We start from the raw sequence: 24,134 nt of genomic DNA on the forward strand, positions 1-24,134 counted from the left end.
AGGCCTGGGTAAATATAGGCCCATTAGTTCAACATCAGCGATCAGAAAGGTGCTCGAGGGAATCAATTGGATAAGAAGGAATATGTTTGAGATACCCAACGTGCTTAAAAAAAGGTAATGTCTTACAAATTTTTTTTTTGAAGAAGTCACAAGCCTGGTGGATGAGGGACATTGCAAAAATTCCAAAAGGATTTTGATAAGGTACAAGCTCCAGGCCTCTGGTATTAGCGGTAATAAAAAATAAATAAATAAATAAATAATAAAAAATAAAAAAGTGGCAGGATATAGGCAGAAAATAGTTATAAATGAATTTGGATCTGTTTGGAGACCAGTTACCAGTGGTGTCCCACAGGGATTGGTGTTGGAAATGTTGCTCTTCACAGTTTTTAACAATGTAAATCTAAGTATTGGGGGAATGGTTTGAAATAGATGATACTACGATCTCTGGAGAGTCAGGACTGTAAACAATACTCTACTGCTTCAAGTGAATCTTGAGGATTGGGCTCATGACAGGTAAATTATTTTTGATTTGGTAAAGTTGTGATATGCATGTTGCAAAGCAAATTCAACAATCATACACCTTTCAGGGAAAATCATTAAAGAAAATGGTGAATGAGAGAGGTCTGGGTGTTTAAGTGCATAGATCTCTAAAGGTTCCTGGGAAAGGTCATGAACTGACAGTTGCAGGAAGCAGTGTGTTGGGGTGCATTCACAAGACAATTGATAAGACTATGCATACCAGTTTGTCCCTGTAAAAGACCCTGGCCAGGCTTCACTTGGAATCTTGTGTCCAACTTTGGTTTCTTCAAATGGTCGGTGATATTCAGGCTTTGGAAAGGGTGCAAAGGAGGGCCACTAGACTAATTTCCAGTTTAAAACATCTTAGTTATCAAGACAGGATGAAATAGCTAGAACTCTACACTTTACAGGGGTGATCTGATCAAGGGTTACAAGGCTAGAATTTTCTATTCGGCATGTGGGGCCCACCGATGCATAAAATGACGCGTGGTGACGTTGGGATGCGTCATTCTGATCTTTCGTTCAGCGGGCACGCACCGGAGTTGGCTGCATACCCGCCGAACTATCAAAGGCCCGTTAAGGCCAATTAAACAAATTGACAGGGCTGCCCATCCAACCTTAAGGTTGGCGGGCAGGCGAAGAGCCCAAGCAGCCTTCGCATTTTTTCGTGAAACCTCATCCATGGGAGGGATGAGGTTTTATGAAGGGTTTATTAAAATAATAAATATTTTTCGAACATTTCACAAAAGTCCCAGCTCATGTGACACTGGAACATGAAGGGACATGTGCAAATGATTTTTAACCGTCTTTATTAAAAATTGTCATTATGAAATTAATCTCCCTGAGGCAGCTCTGAGCCCCGACTCCACCCCCCTCCCCCATCACCCAGATAGCTCTGAGCACTACCGGGCGCGTATCACACTGGGCGGGCCTTAATTAGTAAAATGGCGGCACGCAGCCGATCGTGGGTGGCGATTGGCTCTGCGCCCGCCTGTGCCCGACAGGGAGAAAATTCTCTCCAAAATGTTGAAGGGAATAAATTGTACTGTTGAAAAAAATATATTTTTTGCTTAAGCTTTTAGTCTTGTACTCATCAGGACAATTCACAAGAATACCAAATGTATAGGGAACAACAATTTATCCTGTATGAGGAGAGAGTGCTGATTGATTGGCAAGTGGATTCTGATTGGTAGGGGCACCATGGAGAATGCACCAGTTGATGGTAATTGACAGTTAACTGCCAAGCATGTTTAAAATTTTAAACGAGGCAGCTTGACTCTGATTGGTAACGGCATTGCCCCAAGGAATGAACCAGGAAATGGCTGTTTTGTTTAGCTGAAATAGGCACAATATGTGTACTAGTTCTTTCTGTCTGCAAAGAACAGGGCCCTGTGTATTAAGATATGTAGCTTCCAGTACATGCAAATGCTCCACACTGCGAGCCTGACTGAATCTTGTTAAAATGTGAAAAAGTACCCAGAAGCACAATTATTTTGGCCGTCCAAATTTGGGTTACATCTAGAAACAGCATTTTGAGCTAGAGACAAGGATGAAGTGATGATTGGCCACCGTTCATGAGTGAATAAGTTTATATAACAAATGTCTGTCTTGGATTACTCTTTCCACCAAATCAGATTATTGAACATTAATTCCCACTCCAGAACTTGAGTACATAGTCTGGGTCAACAATTTAGCATAGTATTCAAGGAATCAGGCATGATGGGAGTGAAATGCTCTCCGACAGTAAAATAGGCTTGCGGCGAATCAATTGTTCACCACATCTGGTTTTCCTTGTCTGAATTTCACAGAACAACAGATCAAACTCCTTTTGGAGGACTATTTCCTAGTCTCACTGTCACTTTGAAACTAAAAATGTTGGCATATTTTCCAAATCAGGAGAAAATAAAAAGCTCATGGTGAAAAGCCAACTTTCAATTTTCACGCTGCTGATGTAACTCAACTTCACCCCAATGTATCTCAGATAGGATGTAAAACCAAGGTCCCATTTGTTAATGACATGTTAATTGTATTGTTAGAATGCAACGGTGAAGGTATTGTTTAATTAAGTACTTAAAGCAGAGGAGCTCTACAAATGCCTTGGCCAATATTTCTCTCTCAACCACCACCAAAAAAAGATTGACTGGTCTGTCATCTCACTGATGTTGCATTTTTCTGCATTATAGCAGTGATTACACTTCAAAAATAATGTTTTGACTGTACGTCAACAACAATAACTTACATTTGTATTGCACCTTTGATGAATCACCACCCCCCCCCCCCAAAATTCAATACCGAGCCAAAGAAGGAGACATTAAGATGGATAACTAAAAGCTTGGTTAAGGATGTAGGTTCTAAGAAGAGACTTAAAGGAGGAGAGAGCTGGAGAGGCTGAGATGTTTAAGGAGGGAATTCCAGTGCACAGGGCTGAGATGGCAGAAGGCACAATTACCTGGTGCAAGGACAGTGGTGGATACACAAATGGCTTGAATTGGAAAAGCACAGGTTTCTTGGAGGGTTATAGGATCGGGGGATGCTACAGAGATAGGGAGATGCAAGGGTAGGGAGTCTGTCTTTAAATGCCATAAAACAATTCTGAGATACACACATGGAAAGGAACGTGGAAGCCACACGGCACAGAAGGCAAAGAGAGGTTAAGCCTGAAAAATCACAGAAGCCCTTTGGAATGTGCTGAGAAGAGGATGCTGGATATCACAAAAGCAAAACACTGCTGGAAATCGGAAATAAAAAACAGAAAATGCTGGAGATATTCAGCAGGTCAGGAAACAACTATGGAAAGAGATGTAGAGTTAATGATTCAAGTTGATGACCATGTTTCTCTACCTGTCCCATGCAATTCCATTTGATTCTCCTCTAACAACTCTTCTGTCATTTAATGTTTCCAGTCTTCTGCCTTATCATAGACCTTCCCTTTTGCTCTTTTTCCACCCTCCCCCATCTGACCTGTTTAACAACTATTACATTTCTAACTTTTCCCAGTTCTGACGAAAGGTCATCGACCTGAAATGTTAACTGTGTTTCTTCTCTCCACAGATGCTGCCAGAACTGAGTATTTACAGAATTTTCTGTTTTTATTGCTGGATATCAGTCGAGAGAACAGAGTTAGCAACATAAAAGTAGTTTGGGTAAAGTGTGGTTAGTTATCATGACATAGGGTCCAATAGGGGGAAGGAATGGGTCCCAACTGGGCAGAAAAAACATCACAACATCGGCCAAACATGTATGTGCATAAAAGCCCAAAATTGAAAGTGTAACCCAGGCAGATAGCTGCAGTACAAAAATAAAAATACCTGGAAAAACTCAGCAGGTCTGACAGCATCTGTGGAGAGGAATACAGCTAACGTTTCGAGTCTCCGTATGACTCTTCAACAGAGCTGCAGTATCTGGCAGATGGAAAAGCCAATGCCAAGATCTTACTGCATTTATGGCCAGGCCAATTACAGTCATAGATTGATTAATTAGCAAAATGTGGGTGGTTTCTCAGTCCTGTTTAAACTGTATCCCAGCTACTACAGCAGTTGCTACCATTTCCCCTTGTCCTTATATACAACCTTAAGTTTCTCTTTTGTCATTCCAAATCTGTACAGTTGCTTTTGTCAGTTGTGTGCATAAAACAATTTGTCAGTGCAGCTGCCTGCTTGCTACGAGCAAATATTCTTTCCCCACATGATAAAAACATTAAAATTTAGCAAGGACAATACCTTACTAGAACACACAGGTGTTTATCAAAATTTCTGATACAGTATTTTTGTTTGCTTTCTTTTTGAGAACTTCATTTTCATCAAGGTGAGGCCGTTGCTGGGAAATAAATTTTCTCATTTTAGAAAACGGTCAGAATTTTCACATCCCAAATTGGTTGGAAGCAGATGCGAAATGACAAACAAAATGACAAGCGGCATGGCCAGAAATCCCACCTGTGTTTCTGCCCTGTCATTTTTGAGAGCGATGACGTGAGAAGGGAATGGGGGAGGGCGGGGGAATTCGGGGGGGGGGGGGGGGCGTGTGTGTGTGTGTGCTCATTGACACATTTTGAGGCCTTCCTGATACAGCTCAATGTTTGCTGCATATCCATCCAAAAATCCAAGCCAATGTATTTGTGAGTGGATGGGAATGGAAGTGGGCCTTTCAGCCTGCCTGTACTCTCACCTCAGGTCTGCTGAAATGGATGGAAGAACCCAAACCTGAGTGAGAGTCAGCACTCGTGCACTGACTCATCTTTCAGAGTGAGCTTGAGTCGGTCTGACACCACATGGGACTTCACATGTCTTAGGCAGTCACAAAAAGGCACAATGCCAGTAGGTTGTGTTTACCTTTAAGTTGGCATGTAAACTGTATCAATAGTGATTACATGAAGATGTCAAGCTTTAATGGAACCACAAAATCCAACTATGTAACAGGCAACACAAAATGGTCATGCGCACATGGAAACAGGGCTCCCAGACACCAAAGGGTGATAACATATAATGGCACAATGAGTAACAGAGCAAGACGGAAATTCATATGACAGGCACTCAAGCTCTAGGGTCAACAAAGAAGCATGCTTCATCAGGATCCACCTCTGATTTCCTCTGCAGTCAGCGCACCGGAGTATAAGCACATGCACGGACGCGACCAATTTAGGTGCACATGTGCGAAAGGGCTATTAAAAATCCTGAGTTTTCAGATCCCTCTTGAGAAATTTGAGAGATGGTGTGTCTGATTGATCTCTAAAACAGTTGATATGGGCACAATGAGCTGAATGCCATTCTTCAGTCTTGCTGCTTTTTTCTGAAATCAGGTTAGCTGTTCAGACCCTTTTAGTGTGGATCCATTTTGACCCAATGTCATGGTTGAAGCAATGGCTTTAATGCTAAACCTCAAAGTGGTATTAATTATTTGGTGCCCACTTTCAGGCCCAGACCCAGGCTGAACTGCTGGCAATCACCTTCCAGCCCCAGAAGCCAATTTAGCCAATAGCTTCATTGCAGCGACCCTCAAACAAGTACCAGGATGGGTTTTCAGTGAGCTATCAGAACTCATGTAGAATTGGGTGGCACTCCAGAGAAAGGCATTTTAGAAAAAAGGTTTGAAAAACTTGGCTTTGGCTGGGACCCTCTGAAGAATCCGGAACAGGGCAGGCAAATTGATTCTTTAACAGGCATTGGGCTCCTAATCTTATATTCAAGGGGCCCAATACCCATTTCATAAAACGGATGCATTATATTCCAATTTCTACCCCCAAGTCCTTCAAAACAGGAATTTGTCCTGACAAGTAACAAACATTAACAAGTTGATCAATAAATACATGGAGATAGGTTACAGATCAGCTATGATCTCATTGAATGGCAGAGCAGGTTCGAGGGGCTAAGCGGCCTACTCCTGTTCCTATGTTACTATATTTCTGATGCAATAGTTCATAAACTGTGGGTCATGACACCAGTTGGGGTTGCAGAAACAGCTACTGGAGTCACAAACTCCCCCTCCTCCAGGGCTGGACCTTGGAGGGTCCAGCTATGAGTTACAGCTGTGTCCAGCTCTTCCTTTGCCCTGCTCGTGTCTTGGTCTCGGGATTTTTTTCTTCTTCTCCAGACCATTTAGAAATGTCACCTGGAGGGCTGCAGCTGCACACAAGCTCCGGCTCAGGCTCTCAGAGCTTCTATGCCTCCCCAACGGCCACCACCAGCTGGCTGGGGAGGTCGGGGTGAGAAGGGGACTGATTACAGCATTTGTGGGGGAGAGAGAGTGCACATTTGGGGGAGGGGGTGGAGGGAGAGAAAAGAAACTTCACTTAGAGTTTTTGTCACTGAGCTTGGCTGAAGCCTCAGAGGCCAGTAATTGTCACATGTCATGTTCCATGCCTGTTCAGAAGCCTTCCAATTTCCATGGGTTGAAAGGAGCATGACTCCACAATCAGGTAAGTTATTTACCATGTCAATTAAATCCATTTTAAAGCTACATTGTGTTTAGCCAAATCCACAGTGAAACTGCAGTGGCTGGTACTATAAATATTATTTTGTGTCATTGAAACCCTCAGCAGGAAATTAAAAGTTTATTTTACTTATCTCACATCAAAATTAATGGTGTCAAGGTGGTCTTTAGGGAACTTTGGCATTATGCTGTTATAGATCAGTAATGATGAATGCAAATAGTAACCGCTCTTCCTGGTCAAGGTCCATGCACTGGAGTGACTCAGATGAAGTAATGGACTGGTGAGTACATAAAATAATAACATTTTACATAGATTTTCATATTTATATCATGTATTTATATATTGACCTATTATACATGAACTTTTTATAATTATATACTAAATGTTACTATGCTGCTTTATTGCTGTTTTGTTTTTGTTAGTGTCTGGGGCCACATTAATTTTCAAGTGTTAAAATGGGGTCACATTGAAAAAGTTTGGGAAGCACTGTTCTAATGTTACTAAAAATAAATACATTACAGTTAAAAATATTTTATAACTGTCTGTTTAACTGGGGATTTTGAATCACAGCTGTTGAACAAGTCATTTTACATTAAAATAAAAGAGTTCTGCCAAATTCCCCAAGTAGATTGCAGATCAGAATTTCTAGGAGTAAGAAAAAAAATTTGCAAGCTTATTCCAAAATTGCTACTGCAAACATTTGATTTTGAGGCCCTGGTTAGACACTAGTACAAAAGGCTAGATAATTTGAAAGCTTAGTTGCTTGATTAGGCGCCAGGCAGATGGCTGTAATTAGTACCATGCTGTAAGGCTATGAACTTACCTCTGTGAAATGTCAACAACTTCCTCTCCTCATTGAGCATTTCTTAATGCTGACTGGCTGCCAAGCACAAGTTTGCATTAGCCTTTTCTGCAAAGCAGTGGTCTGTGCTCTTGATACCCCAGCTATAATTTCATGACTATCTGCTACTGAGCGCTCATTATTTCTAAAACATGAAGCTCCTCAGGGTTATAAAACTGGACAAATACAATGAAGAGAGCAAGCTTAAGAGCCTATACTAACTGCAAATGTTACTCATACGACATATTTAAAATGCTGAACATTGCTGTAAATGCCATGTGTTATATAGCTAAGTCCATTTAAAAGAATCACAAATAAAGAAATTTCTCATCTAAAAAATGGCATCTAAGACAGTGGAGCACTCCCTCAGTATTGCAGAGCAGTCAGCAATGTGAAGTCTGATTGATTTCTACTCTTCCAAAGCCCATACAGGCTTGGCCCTATTAAAGCGCTATTAACTAAATTAATTCAGCCCAAGTTGAATTTATTTTATTCTTTTACAACTGAAGTGTGCGCAATTGTGGTGAATTGTGCTGATCACCATGTTATTTATGAGAAACTCCAGGTATCACCATAATAGACCACATAGTGATGACTGAACTTTGCACTTGACAGCTTTCAATAACTAACTAATGGTTAGGCAAGGTGGTTCGAAGGCAATATGCCAATATTAGGAAACTGGAATCAAGTCAACCCTCTGTGGCAAACTGGTAATCCAATGCTTGAGACAAGCTGGTCTGCACTACTGACTAGCCATCTGACACATTAATAGTTTTGGAAGGGTAAACCTGTCACTTGATTTTCCCTACTTAGTTCCAGAAAATTCTGCAAACCAATCGCTTTACCAGGTAGGGTGATCCTGGATGGACAAGCAGCAGTAAGCTTGCCAATGCCACGTGCTGGTTAAACTTCAACAGCACTAACACTTGAGCTCCTCAAACCTCCTTGCCTCTTGCCAATAGATACCTAAGGTATCTGGACTTGCCCAAATGGAGGGTGTCCATATAGGGAAACTGCACACTGGACATCAGGCAAGCAGAAACTCTATCTGCATGGATTTCTCAGTATGTGTGTCTGTCATTGAGTTGATCAAAAACAAAAATTGCTAAAACAGGGCTAAAACACTAGATACTTGAAGCACATTGTGATATATCGTATCTCCTACATTAAAATGTAGATAGTCACTAGTCTGTTGTGCTTTAAATGCAGCTCACTTCTAATCAGACTGGAAAAGTACTAAAATGTCACAAATGTTCAAGGAAACCAATGGAAAGTAAGGGTAACAAGATAATGATCACACTGTTTCAAATTATGGGGACAAACATGATTACATTGTAATCAAGTATTCCAGTAAAGTTAGTAACAATGAAACCATGTAAAATGTTTGGGGTTTATTCATACTTCAACTGTAGCATTGTTGCAAAGTCATTGAACATTGCACAAACACTGAGTACAGTGTAAATGAAATGTGAAAAGAGGGTCAGGGACCAGATGGACATAACAAGCAAGGCTCCCTAGATGAGGTAGTCTCATTCTACTTCACTCCAGTAAGCTTGCTTTTATCATCTCTAAATGCAACTACACCATTGCATTCCTTGTTGGCCTCTAACTCTCCCTATCTGCCAAGATCTCATAGATAAAAACAAAAAACTACTGCGGATGCTGGAAATCCAAAACAAAAACAAAAACGTTGTTCTGTTGAAGGGTCATGTGGACCCGAAACGTCGACTCTTTTCTTCTCCACCGATGCTGCCAGACCTGCTGAGTTTTTCCAGGTAATTCTGTTTTTGCCAAGAACTCATGTTTATCCAAAAGTCAGTTACACATGTCTTCCTGTGCACTTGGTCCCAGCTGTCCATAATCCGAGTTATTGCTGAGCTATATTGCTTGGCCCTCAATGGCCAACTTTAAAATCCTTATCCTGATCTTTAAAACCCTTCTTGGCTTCATCCCACGCTATCTGGGCACTCCAACGCTGGATCGTGTGCATTCACATCCCAGCTTCCACTTCACCATTGGTGGCAAATTTTTCAACTGCATAGTTGCTGAAATTCTCTCTCAAAACATCTTTGCTTATCTACCTGTTCTCAACCAAGCTTTTGGTTACATCCCAAGGGGCAGGTTTTTCCCTTTGATGCAGGAATCAGGAGTTGGGCTATTTGCTGACGTTGTGATCCCAAACCTGAGTAACTGTGCATGCCCACCAAATTTTCATCCCGCAGAGTCAGGGGTGGGCTGGAGTTGAGGCTGCTGCCTCCCAGCACAGCTGGAGGTAGAAAAGGAGGCAGGTGAATGCCAAGATGGGAAAGTTAGAAGGCCCAATTCTGTTTGCTGCGACATCAGCTCAGTTCTGTAGATGAGTGTGAGGTCTCCAAATCCCCAACCCCCACACCTCACCCTTTATGGCCTGCATTGCCTCTATTGACCCTTTGAAAGAGCAATTGTGCTTAGTTCAACACCCCCGCTTTTTGATTGTAACCTTGTAAATTTCTCATTCACAAGTATGTGTCAAACTCCCTTTTAAAATTGTTTATGAAATCAGCTCCCACCACCCTTCAGGTAGTGTTCCAGATTCTGACAACTCTCGACGTTCTCCCCTTTAGATCTTTTTGCCAATGATATTAAATCTATAATCTATGGTTCTCGACCCGCTCGCCTGAGGAAATAATTATTCTCTACTCCATGTAAACCTTGGACATAAAAGTGAAGTTGAAGTCAAAGATCAGCTACAATCTTATTGAATGGCAGAGCAGGCTTGAGGGGTTATATGGCCAACTGCTGCCCACATTTCTTATCAAATCATCTTAAAAACTTCCATTAGGTCACCTCTTAACTTTCTCTGTTCCAAGGAGAACTGACATAATTTTATGAACCTCTCCTCATAACTAAAATCTCACAGTGAATCCAGGTAGTATCCTGGTAAACCCCCATTAAGGCCATTACATTTTTTCTTGAAGAGTGGTGTCCAGGTTTGTCCACAGCACTCAGGACTAATCACTGAGTGATAAAATTCTACCATGATCACTTTTTATCTATTTTTGTACCCAAATTACCTATATTCATTCTTAGATACGTCACCAACTTGCCCTGCCACCTTAAGGGGCTCTGTATATGGACACCGAACTCTCCCGCCGGTCTTCTACGCTTTTCAAAATATATATATATATATATATATATATATACTGTCTTTCCATAGAAGTCCTTGCTAAGTGTATCACAACGCTTCTCTAAACTCCACCTGCCTGCATCATCCTGAGAGCTTCATCCTGAACTACTACATTGCCAAGTTTCATATTGGTCGTAAACTTTATAATGCTGCTCCCTACATCCTGGTCTAGGTTGTTATTTATTTTTATATATTTGTTCATTTTTTTTAAATATCTGCTCTTGGGATGTGACTGTCACTGGCTTTTAATCCCCATTGTTATTACCCTTGAGAAAGGCAGTGGTGAGCTGCCTTCTTGAACCTCAGCAGTCCACGTGATGTAGGTGCATCCACAGTGCTGTCAGGGAAGGAATTTAACATGGAGGAATGAGGAGGGCATCGTATTTGATGTAGTCCAGGCTTGTCTAACACAGCCTACAGGCTGGGATGTGGTCCACAAAGCGCCCCCCTGTGGCCCCCGGAGGTAGTTTTCAAAATGCTGGTAAGTGCAGTGGGAAATTCTGAAAAAAAACTGCTCTTCCAACAATGGGCCATCCCCCTTCTGCATTTGCTGCTAATAGGCTCACAGAGGACAGAGCCATGGGGTAGGGGGGCGTGCGAGGGGCAGGGGGGTGCGCGAGGGGCAAGGGGGCGCGCGGGGGGCAGGGGGCTCGCGGGGGGCAGGGGGCTCGCGAGGGGCAGGGGGCTCGCGAGGGGCAGGGGGTGCGCGAAGGGCAGGGGGCGCGCGGGGGCGAGGGGCAGGGGGCTCGCAGGGGGCGTGTGGTGTGAGAGGGGCAGGGAGCGCGAGGGGCAGGGGGCGTGAGGGGCAGGGGGCGTGTGGGGCGCGAGGGGCAGGGGGCGTGTGGGGCGCGAGGGGCAGGGGGCGTGTGGGGCGCGAGGGGCAGGGGGCGTGTGGGGCGCGAGGGGCAGGGGGCGTGTGGGGCGCGAGGGGCAGGGGGCGTGTGGGCGCGAGGGGCAGGGGGCGTGTGGGGCGCGAGGGGCAGGGGGCGTGTGGGGCGCGAGGGGCAGGGGGCGTGTGGGGCGCGAGGGGCAGGGGGCGTGTGGGGCGCGAGGGGCAGGGGCGTGTGGGGCGCGAGGGGCAGGGGGCGTGTGGGGCGCGAGGGGCAGGGGGCGTGTGGGGCGCGAGGGGCAGGGGGCGTGTGGGGCGCGAGGGGCAGGGGGCGTGTGGGGCGCGAGGGGCAGGGGGCGTGTGGGGCGCGAGGGGCAGGGGGCGTGTGGGGCGCGAGGGGCAGGGGGCGTGTGGGGCGCGAGGGGCAGGGGGCGTGTGGGGCGCGAGGGGCAGGGGGCGTGTGGGGCGCGAGGGGCAGGGGGCGTGTGGGGCGCGAGGGGCAGGGGGCGTGTGGGGCGCGAGGGGCAGGGGGCGTGTGGGGCGCGAGGGGCAGGGGGCGTGTGGGGCGCGAGGGGCAGGGGGCGTGTGGGGCGCGAGGGGCAGGGGGCGTGTGGGGCGCGAGGGGCAGGGGGCGTGTGGGGCGCGAGGGGCAGGGGGCGTGTGGGGCGCGAGGGGCAGGGGGCGTGTGGGGCGCGAGGGGCAGGGGGCGTGTGGGGTGCAAGGGGCAGGGTGCACACGGGTGTGATGGGGCGCGAGGGGCAGGGTGCACACGGGTGTGATGGGGCATTCACTGCCCGAAAGGGTGGTAGAGACAGAAACCATAATAACAAGTGAAAAGTACTTGGATATGCACTTGAAATGCTCTAACATATAAGGATATGAACCAAGAACCAGGATGTGGTATTAGGGCAAATGTCTGCTTGTTTGCTGGACCAGACATGATGGGCCAAATGGATTCTTTCTTCAGATAGAATGTAGCATTACAAAGCATAAAGGGTTCATTAATATAAAAGCAAAAAACTGCGGATGCTGGAAATCCAAAACAAAAATACTTGGAAAAACTCAGCAGGTCTGACAGCATCTATGGAGAGGAACACAGTTAACGTTTCGAGTCCGTGTGACTCTTCAACAGAACTAAGGAAAAATAGAAAAGAGGTGAAATATAAGCTGGTTTAGGGGGGGGAGAGAGAGCTGGATAGAGGGCCAGTGATAGGTGGAGATAGCCAAAAGATGTCACAGACAAAAGGACAAAGAGGTGTTGAAGGAGGTGATATTATCTAAGGAATGTGCTAATTAAAGGTAGAAAGCAGGACAAGCAAGGTACAGATAGCCCTAGTGGGGGTGGGATGGGGGGAAGGGATCGAAATAGGCTAAAAGGTAGAGATAAAACAATGGATGGAAATACACTTAAAAATAATGGAAATAGGTGGGAAAAGAAAAATCTATATAAATTATTGGAAAAAACAAAGAGGGGGAAAATCAGAAAGGGGGTGGGGATGGAGGAGAGAGTTCATGATCTAAAATTGTTAATACTTTGATTCGGTTAAATATTTTGTTTAATAATAGCATTTAATGCAAGAACTATGATAGCATGCTATGATAGATATACTATAGGATATTTTCTAGGAAATACAAATACAATAAAAGACATTGCAATATTAACATACTACAATATTAACATATGGGTATACTGAAGTGTCAGATAGGAAAAGTCTAACTGGTCTATCCAGCCTGTCCCATGCAGTCATGGTGCCCTTTGTGCTTGCAAAGCTCTGTTCACCCATCACTCCGCCTCACCTACACCGAGTCCTTGTCCACCAACACCGAAATTTTAAAATTCCCCTCATGTTCAAATCTCTCCATGGCCTCGCCCCTCCCCATCTCCTTCACCTCCTCCAGGCTTACAACTCTATAGATCCTGCAGTCCTCCAGCTCTGCCCTCTTGTGTGTACTCAACTTTTTTTGGCACCACCGGTGGCAATTGTACCATCACTTGTCGAGCCACTAAGCTCTGGAATTCCCTTTGAAACATCTTTGCTATTGTTTCCTCCTTTAATATGCTCCTGAAAACCTACGCCTGTGACAGCTGTTTAGTTACCTAATATGTCCTTCTTTAGTTCAGTGTCAATGTGTTGTCAAATAACACTCCTGTGAAGCACCTTAGGATATTTTACTACATTAAAGGTGCTATATAAATGAAAATTGTTGTTGTTGGTGGTACACATCTCATGATATAAACAATCCATACACCATACCCACCCACAGCCATGTAATCTCTTAGGAAAGGGACAATTAGGAGGAGAAATCTGGGAAGTTCTTTTTCAACCCCTTTGGGAGTTTGCCCAGGACGCCAGATTGATCCAGATTTAAATTACAGGTTATCTAACTCCTATACAAGGCAATCTCTGTCCCAGCCAGAAACAGGTTCAGCTTATTCTTGGAGCTGTACAGCAAATCAGAGTTCCACAGAGTGTTCTCTGAGAAAAGAATGATCTAACACCCAAATTAGTTCTGCCATTAGGTAACTTGTAATCGTGATCCCTGATCCTCCATAACCTATTCATTTGAAATAATTTGTACGCATGTACACAATCTAGTCCCTTTGATATTGTATAAACCACAGACCAACTGTCTCAGGGTCTATACTTCTCTGAAGTGTACAGTCCTAATTCTTTTAATCATAATTCAGTAGCTCAGGCATTACAAACTAGCAAGTAACCTAGTGGCTCTCCTAAGCTTCAATATTCCCCACCATGTGAGGGGACCAAAGCTGAACACAGTATTCAAAAGAAGGTCTAACCAAGAAGAAAATGACAAAATTTTGTTTTGTGGAAAATTGTCCAATGAACACAACCTCGTACCTAGTTTGCAATTAATCTTTACTGATGCTTAAACAGAATTGTTCAGGGAAAGATGATGTCCTGTAATTTTACTGATGCTTAAACAGAATTGTTCAGGGAAAGATGATGTCCTGTAATCTTGATCTTTCAAAAAGATCTTTCACTTCTGAGAAATGTAGTGGTGCGTGCTAAACTTAATCTATGACTTGACAGTGCAAAATTACTCCACTATGGTCCTTTGTGAGCCATGGTTCAGTTGGTGATACTCTCATCTCTAAGTCAGAAGTTTTGGGGTTTAAGTCTTATTCCAGGGACTTGAGTACAAAAATCTAGGGTAGCAGTCCAGGCAGTACTGAGGGTGTACTGCACTATTAGAGATGCTGTTTTTAAGATGTGATGTTAAACCAAGACCTCTTTCAGGTGGATGTAAAAGATTCTAGAGTGATATCTGAAGACCAGCAAGGGACATACGCCTGCTGTCCTGACCAATATTTATCCAGAATCAATGCCACTAAAAACTGATTATCTGGTCTTTTTCATATTGCTGTTCATGAGACTTGCTGCTACTTGTCCTACGTGGCGTGATACAGGTCAAAAGGACTTTACAACCAACAAAGTGCTTTGACTCTTCCAGAGGTTGTGAAAGGCACAATGTAAATGCAACTCGGTTTACTGTTTAACAGTAAATCCTTTGAAGTATTAACTCTACAAACAAACTAGCTTGTTCAGGTGCATTTGTTTTCCAGGAGCTGCCAGACAACCTGTCTTGCCCAGTTGATGCATTTCATATCCATCAAGAGATTGACCTGGGCCCATCATATACACGCCTATATCTATCTCTAAATTTTTGGCTTAATTAAATCAAGAGATGCTCATCATCACTGCTGTAGTGTCATTGCATTTCAACACCACTGCTGTTTTAAACTTACGTAGATATTGTCCTGCTTGTAGCGGATGTGTAAATTATGCATGATTGCCCCTTCATGCAGCTCTGCCAAGGTTGCCATATCCTCAACGCCCTCAATGCTAGTTGGATGCATGACCACCACTTTTTCCCTGGTTAAAGCATTTAGTTTATAAGTGTACACCTGTTCCAAAACGAAAGAGAAACAGAATTAACATGTAAACAAATCAAATATGTGAACATGGTGGATACATAATTACATTCAACATTCGATGCTGAATTGAACAAATGCATGTTAACCTTTGCCATCATTTTGAATTGAAAATTGTAATCTCACATGCAATGCATTACTTATTTAATATAACTTTTTAACGAGTTTAAAGCATTGTGTCACCCTCTCTTTCATCATCTGTTACAATGTTTTGAGAATTGAAGTTGCACTCATGTTCATAAATGAGTTAATTTACTCGGTGAGATCCAAATAGGTTGGAGAAAGTAGAAAGTAGAGACTGCCCTAAGTGTTAGCATTCCCATGGACTTTGTAATGTCAAAATCTCTTTCAAGGTAGACCCTTTCAAGGCCCATGGCGTCAGAGAGGGCAAAATCAAGTCTAGGGACTCCTTACATAAGGAGTTTCCTGTTCCCCGGTCTCTCAGGGGCTTGTTAGTTGCTTGGTAACTGGTATGTGAAGAAGTGAAAAGTAGTGCATTCAGGGGTAGAAGATGTGTCTAAGTTCAGGTTTGTGCCTGGATACACCCTCCCCCTCCTGCCCTCCTCCAGAGGGTACCAATTTTTCAGTACTTACAAAAACATAGGAGCGGGAGTTGGCCATTCAGCCTCTCAGGCTGTTCTGACATTCAATTATGATCTGCACCTCAAATCCATTTCCCACCTTTGCTCCATGCTCCTAAATATCCTTACTGAATAGAAACCATTTGATCTCAGTCTTGAAAGCTCCTATTACATCACTGGGGTGGGGTGGGAGGTTGGCAGAGGGTGGGGTTTGCAGTGGGAAATTCTGCACTTTTTATTGCCTTTGGAGGCAATGTGGACACCCATGATGTACATTTAGTGGCACGAGCCAATAGAGGCGCCAGAAGGCACTATCCTGACATAATTGTTGGGGCTCACAATCCAAAGAATTTCATGCCTTACATAATCTTACATAAGTTAGATGAATGTTAGACCAACAGAGCATGGAGGCAGCTAACCTCCCAACCCTAACTCCAGATGATCATCAGTACAACAGAAAGACTAGTGAAAAATTTCCATGCTGTTCTAAAGGTCTTAGAATTTAAAATAAAATGAAATTGTTTCAGTTGATGAAAACCTCAGGGGAGGAGAGGAACTGCGTTAGTACAGAGCAATCCCTCATATTTTCCTTTTCCTTTGAGACATTGTGGAATGTTGAATACCAAACATACATGCACAGCATCATGGGGATTAGACCAGGGAAAATTTGCACAATCATCAAGATTAGGAACTTGCACTTTCATGTGGTGAAAACATGCTGCTATTATACTTAGGTTTCAGAAACCAGTTTTACATTGTCTGCTCCCTTCATTCCTGTGTTTTCAAATGAATTCAAACATTACGCCTTGTTCATTTGGCGCAAGTGAAACTGCCCTTACATTTGATACATGATGATGGGTCTCATTATGTAGAGAATGGAGGTGAACACAGAAATAGCATTTAATTGCACTTCGCTGTTTAGACAGCTAACATGCCAATAAACAGTTACTCCTTGAAGCTGCCTGCCTATCTGAATTATTACGAAGCCTCTGCAGATGGTTTCCGAAGGTTTCTCGTATGACAACTGCTTTATTTTAAATATTGGCAATAATAAAATTTATATTAATTCATCAGCGTAAAGTTTAGAATTTACATGTACCAATTCATGAAAGAAGTCTAGACACCATACAAGAGACTGCAAACCCAAGTATGGGAAGGTCCATTGCAGGATCTGGATTATGGCATTCCATTACTGTCAAAGTGCAATGATTCAACTTAATGAATAATGCACAACTTTTATGAGCTAATGAAACCTCAATTCAAACCACTGCATACAAGATGTATATATTTCACAATAGCAAAAATAAAGTAGCTGTTAACTTGCTCATCTTATACTAACATGATGTGTCAGCTATGGCTTAGCTGGGAGCACACTTGCCTCTGTATCATAAGGTTCAAGTCCCGCTCTAGCGCTTGAGCACAAAAATCAAGGCTGAAACTCCAGTGCAGTACTGAGGGAGTGCTGCAATGTTGGAGATGCCGTCTTTCAGATGGGTCATAAAACTGCCTGTCTGGATGTAAAAGACCCCATGGCACTGTTTCAAAGAAGGGCAATGAATTTATCCCCGATGTCTGGCCTTTTTTATCCCTCAATCAATGTCACAAAAAGATTATCTGATAATTATCACATCGCCATTTGGAATTTGCTGAATGCAAATTAATTGCCGTGTTTCCTATATTACAACAATGAATACAGTTCAAAAAGTACATACCAACCATATGAATTAGGAGCAGGATTAGGCCATTCAGCCTTTAGAGCCTGCACTGCCATTCAATAAGATCATGGCTGATCTGATTATGGCCTCAACTCCACATTACGCCTACCCCCGATATCCTTTGACTCCCTTGTTAGTCAAGAATCTATCTACCTCTGCCTTAAAAACATTCATTAACCCTGACTCCATTGCTCCCTGGGGAAGAGAGTTCCAAAGATTCAGGACCCTCTGAGAAAAAAAATTCTTATTTCCATCTTAAATGGGAGACCCCTTATTTTTAGGCTGTTTCCCCTAGTTCTAGGCTCTCCCACAAGAGGAAACATCCTCTCAGCATCCACCCTGTCAAGTTCCCTCAGGATCTTATATGTTTCAATAAGGTCACCTCTCAAATCTTCTAAGCTCCAATGGATAGAGGTCCAACCTGTCCAACCTTTCCATGTAAGATAACGCACCCTCCCAATCCCAGGTATCAGTGGAGTGAACCTTCTCTGAACTGCTTCTAACGATTTATATCCTTTCTTAAATAAGGAGACCAAAACTGTACACAGCACTCCAGATGTGGTCTCAGCGACACACTGTACAATTGTGGTAAAACATCCTTACTTTTATATTCCATTCCCCTTACAATAAACGACAGCCCAACATTGGGTGTAAAGGGCTTTGAGACATCTGATAGTTGGGAAAAGTGCTATATAAATGCAAGTCTTACTTTTAACTTGGATTTGCATGCAAGAAAACAAAACTCCATGAGGAGCAGGAGGAGGCCAGGCTGTTTGGCCTCAAAAGCATCGAAAATATCAGCAGTTGAACAAAATCATATCATTTTGGAAACATACAATTGAATCCTTTGCAACTTCTAATGAGAAACTAAATTTTGGTTCCAGCATTGTTGTTGGTTGTGCTGAGGATTTTGGTGAATGGTCTTGGCTCATCTTTTACATTTGTATCAGTCAACCTAATAGAGAATAAATTAAAACTGCTTTAAGATAACCAGAAGCCTTGGTTTTTGACATAATGGTCTTTGTGCGCTTGAATTTATACCAAACAGGAAGTAGGAAATAGTAATAATGGGCCCAATGTTTGCTCCCGAGGGATTGGGTGACCAGAATGCAAAACACCTCTGCTGAGTTCACAAGCACTACCCTACACATCCAAATGTCAGTCATTTTAATTCACCGCTCCACTCCCACTCTGACTTTCAGCCTCCTCCACTGTTCCAATGAAGCTCAACAAAAACTCATGGAACAGCATCTCAATTTTTGATTAGGCACGTTACAGACTTCCAGACTCAACACTGAGTTGAATAAGTTCAGTTCATAATCTCTGCCCCCATTTTTTACTGTTCTTAGATGGCAGCTGTTGGTAATGATTTTGCATTTTCCCATTTACACCTCCTTTCTCTAGGCACATGATTTGTTTCTTTACTTGAACTATTACCATTTGCCTTGTGCCATTGTCTTTTTTGTCATTTAATCTCTCCATTTTCCTTTTCCTCCCCTCTCCCTGCATCTGTATTTCATTTAAACTTTTATATCTGTAACTTTCTTCAGTTCTGATGAAAGGCCATCAATGTTAACTCCATTTCCCACTCCACAGATGCTGCCAGACCTGCTGAGTATATTCTGCTTTTACAGAAGTAAATTACAGCAGATGCTGGAAATCTGGAATAAAAAACAGAAAACGCTAGGAATACTCAACAGGTCTGGCAGCAACTATTGGGAGAAACAGAGTTATGACCTTCCATCAGAACTGGGAAAAGTTAGAAATGCAACAGAGCAAATGTAAGGGGAAAAAGAATAGGGATACCTGATCAAACACAGAAAGGGAAATGGAAAGGAATGAAAGTGGACACGGTAAAGGAGACAAATGGAAATCGATCAGAAAGCTGAACTTCAGATGGGCATACCTGGGAGGGAAGTGGCAGTGAATTAAACATTAATACAAAACCAAAATAGTATGGATGCTAGAAATTGGAAATAAAAACTGAAAATGCAGCAAGTACTCAACAGGTCAGGCTGCAACTATGGAGTCAGAAACACAGTTAATGGCAGGATTTTAGTACCAATATGCAGCGGGAATGGAGGTGGGCAGATACCGAATTTCCCAACACTAGCTGGTTCTCCACCATGGTCCCAATTCCCAGCCATTTTCTGGCGGTCAGATTTGGCAAGGGATGACTGCTCACCCACAGGCAGTGGGTAGCTTTTTAATGCAATTGAAAGGCCAATTAAAGGTCATTGTTCAAAGGTAAAGTGGAATTCTGTGTTGTTGGGAGCACCACAACTTCCTGGATTGACCTCTTGATGTTATTGTGGAAGTTCCCCTTCCACAATGGTGGTCCAGCAGCTGTAACCGTTTTTAATTTTAAATATTTTAAAAGAGCTAAGAGGGCATCTCAAGATGGAGGCTTAAGCCTCCTGTTGCCCCTCCAGGTTTGAGAACCCAAGTGCCATCCTTAATTGGAAGGCAAGCACACTCTCTCGCCACTAACTAAAATTGCTCTCCGGTTACTTCTCCTGGTGTGGGATCTGGCCCTGCGTTTGATCAGGATGTCAGGGACCTGACCCCAAACAGAAAATCCTACCCAAAGTTTCAGGTCTGTGACTTTCCATCAAAGCTGGAAGAAGTTAGAAATGTAAAAGGTTTTGAGCGAATTATTTGTGTTGTGCCTTGATATCGATTTAATCAATGAAAAAAAACAACAGCTCATTTACACAGCAGGTTTTTAAACGGTACGAGATGATTGTTACATGCACATGAGGTTTACATTTCTGCTTTCAGGCAGAAACAAGGCTCCAAAAACCTGAGAGGACTGATCTTACCAGCTGTTCACTCTCACAGTATGCCTGCTGGCACGTTCATTGGATAGTCCATGTGGTGACCTCAGGAGGCCAGGAATAAAGCAAAATGCTGCAGATGCTGGAAATCTCAAATAAAAGCAAATGCTGGAAACACTTAGCAAGTTAGGCAGCATTTATGCACAGAGGAAAGCAGGTTTAACATTTCAGGTCAAATAACCTCCATCAGGTTCACCCTGAAGTTCTGCTCTTCTCTTTGATGTGATTTTCATTCAGCCTGTTCATGGTTCGATGATGACCTCTCACCAAAACTATTAATTCTGCCTTCCACTCTCTGCAGAGGATGCCTGACTTTCCAGCATGTTGTTTTTATTTCAGTCCAGCTGGCCACTGGCTTCAGACGGAAGCCTACTTATAATATACAAATCCTGCACTGACAAAATATAGCAATTTTGACATGCCAGTGGGTAGAACCTGCACCACACGTGCTGTTCATTGGTGTTATTTGTTGAGTGCCATTAACCAGTGGTCCTTCAAAGCACAGTTTCAGGCTACTAGAACAACTAAGTTTCTTTTTGTTTATTTATTCAAAAACAATACATTTTTGAGCTGCCAGGTGGAACAGATGAGAGAGAGAGAGAGAAAGAGAGCGCGATGGGGGGGATCTTCTCTCTCAGCAAATAATGCTCACTTATAGACATTTGCACAACTGCCTTTCTTTCAATTTTAAATTTATCTCCTAATGAACCATCTTTACATCTTTGTTACACTAACAAATTAAGAATTTAAAAAATTTATTCATGGGACGTGGGTGTTGCTGGCTAGGCCAGCATTTATTGTCCATCCCTAATTTCCTTTGTTCAGAGGGCATTTAAGAGTCAACCACATTGCTGTGGGTCTGGAGTCACATGTAGGCCAGACCAGGTAAGGACGGTAAATTTCCTTCCTTAAAGGGCATTAGTGAACCAGATGAATTTTAAGAACAATCAGCAATGGTTTTGAGGTTTTTAATTGCAGGTTTTATTGAACTCAAATTTCTCCATCTGCCGTGATGGGATTCGAGCCCGGGACCCCAAAGCATTACCCTGCGTCTCTGGAATAATAGTCCAGTGACAACATCACTACGCCACCCCCTTCCCCCAAGGTCTTGAGTACTCCACTCAAGTCCTTGCACTTGAACAATAAATAGTGGGAAACATAGGGCGGGATTTTCCGCACTCGCCCGCCACCGGGATCTTCCAGTCCCGTCGCAAGTCAATGGGCTTCTGGCTGGAGCACCACCTCGCCCGCGGCGGGTCCCACCTGCGATGGGGCTGGAAAATCCCAGCCATTGTTACAGTGCTGAGACTACTACCAGTGGACCAGAAATATCCTTCTCCCTTTTGCAGTCAACAATTATTTAGTCCAATATTTCTACTTATATGTGTCTATTAGAAAACCAACTCAAAAGCAACAAAGTTCAAATGCCAAGCCATCTTGCTCATGAATTGATTGAAAACAGATATCAAACTTTTCTATTTGAGTTATGTGAAATGTGTATGATTAATTAAATAAGTGTTAGCTGTAAAACAGAAAATGCTGGAAACATATAGCAATTCATTCAGAATGAAAAATTGTCACTTTTGGTACCTACTACACCGTAACAATTCTGTTATTCTGTGGAGAGAACAGGCAGATGACTTTACCCTTCAGATGTGGACCCTTCAAAAGATTCACACCTGAGACATTAATTAATCTGCTCTCTCCAGAGGTGCTTAATGAACTGAAGTTTCCAGCAGTTGGTTTTTCTTTGATTTCCAGTACCTATGATTTCTGGCAAAAGATGTTTCTTGGAGGACGCTGTTCCAAGAATTGCATGTGTCTAGACTCCTTGGGAGGATAGTGACGTCTAGAATGCCTCCAACAGTAGACTGTGCCTTACAACAGTCAAACTGTTGTAAGGTAGTGAGGTAATATAATGCTAACGTAATTCAGGAAGGAACAAAGTATGAAGATTGCAGACTAATCTGAAAACCAGAATATTTGAACAAATGAAAAAAAAAACTGAAAAACCTATAGTAGAAAGGTGAGCATAAGTTCTGGGTAATACTGTGTCCACAGCCGGTGATCTACTTTATGTGTGCCATCCATATTGAAATGGACAATTTGTGAAGAAAATTACTTGTGCTAATAAAGGATGGTTGTGGTTTAAAAAAAATGTGCTGTGCTATTGGTTACTTGACACTACATCCATGTAAGTGACAGACATGACACAAATCACAAAAGTAGTTGTATAATTAGCCTGATGCAATAGTGTGTGCACCTAGGGTGCCTGATTCGAACCACATTTGCTTCAATAGCTAAAAGCAAAATACTGTGGATGCTGGAAATCTGAAACAAAAAACAGAAAATGCTGGAAAAACTGAGGAGGTCTAACAGCATCTGTGGAGAGAAATAAAACAGAGTTAACATTTCGAGTCCGTATGACTCTTCTTCAGAGCAACTCTGAACAAGAGTCATACAGATTTGAAACATAACTGTGTTTCTCTCTCCACAGATGCTGCCAGACCTGCTGAGTTTTTCCAGCATTTTATGTTTTTATTCGTGAATGATGCCTTGGCCAGTCACAGATAATAACATTCGGAATGCAAAATAGCAGGTTTGAAGTGATTAATTTAAATTCTAAAATTTGACTGCTTCTGATGAGTAACTTATATTAAGTCCTCACCTGCAAACATTTCTGATTTTTCCTCCTCAAAATACCAGAACAAATATTGCAAAAAAATTGGGAACTGGTTTAGCCAATTATTACTGCCACACTGTGGACTGATAGGGACTTGGAATGGTGTATAGGCTCTTTCACACGATACAATATTAGAGACAAAAACAGAATTACCTGGAAAAACTCAGCAAGTCTGGCAGCATCGGCGGAGAAGAAATCAGTTAACGTTTCGAGCCTTCATGGCCCTTCGGCAGAACTGGAGCATAGTTAGAAGAAAGGAGAAATATAAATTGGTTTAAGGTGGGTGGGGGGGGGAAAAAGACACATTGAGGGTGTGGTGTGATGATTGTGGAGATGAGCAGATAATCAAAAGATGTCACAGACAAAAGGGTCAAAGAGGTGTTGAAGGTGGTGGTCTTTGTCTGAGAAAAGTGCTAATTAAGAATGGAAGACAGGATATTCAAAGTACAGCTCTAGTGGGGGTGGGGTGGAAAGACTAGAGGTTTTAGTTTTAGATTTAAAAATAATGGAAATAAGTGGGAAAAGAAGAATCTATATAAATTATTGAAAAAAAAGCGGGGGGCGGGGGGGAAAGAAATGGGGTGGGGATGGGGGGAGGGGGAGTTTAAGATCTAAAGTTGTTGAATTCAATATTCAGCCCGGAGGGCTGTAAAGTGCCTAGTCGGAAGATGAGGTGCTGTTCCTCCAGTTTGCGTTGGGCTTCACTGGAACAATGCAGCAAGCCAAGGACAGACATGTTGGCAAGAGAACAGGGTGGAGTGTTAAAATGGCAAGCGACAGGGAGGTTTGGGTCTTTCTTGCGGACAGACCGCAGGTGTTCCGCAAAACGGTCACCCAGTTTGCGTTTGGTCTCTCCAATGTAGAGGAGACCGCATTGGGAGCAACGAATGCAGTAGACTAAGTTAGGGAAATGCAAGTGAAATGCTGCTTCACTTGAAAGGAGTGTTTGGGCCCTTGGACGGTGGGGAGAGAGGAAGTGAAGGGGCAGGTGTTGCATCTTCTGCGTGGGCATGGGGAGGTGCCATAAGTGGGGGTTGAGGAGTAGGGGGTGATGCCATAATCTTTTGATTATCTGCTCATCT

The 24,134-nt window shown here is 43.0% G+C and overlaps 1 protein-coding gene across 1 annotated transcript in view; it reads right to left on the reverse strand.

Annotated features, from left to right (window-relative positions):
- The window catches only part of myo10 (myosin X), a 345,458-nt gene that overhangs the window by 173,246 nt on the left and 148,078 nt on the right, over positions 1-24,134 (reverse strand). The window contains exon 3 of the mRNA XM_078539144.1: positions 15,051-15,209. Within this exon, the coding sequence (XP_078395270.1) occupies positions 15,051-15,209 (159 nt within the window). The remainder of the gene's footprint in view (positions 1-15,050; positions 15,210-24,134) is intronic.

Source organism: Cetorhinus maximus, chromosome 3 (genome assembly GCF_964194155.1).
Source record: "Cetorhinus maximus chromosome 3, sCetMax3.hap1.1, whole genome shotgun sequence".
Lineage (NCBI taxonomy): Eukaryota > Metazoa > Chordata > Chondrichthyes > Lamniformes > Cetorhinidae > Cetorhinus > Cetorhinus maximus.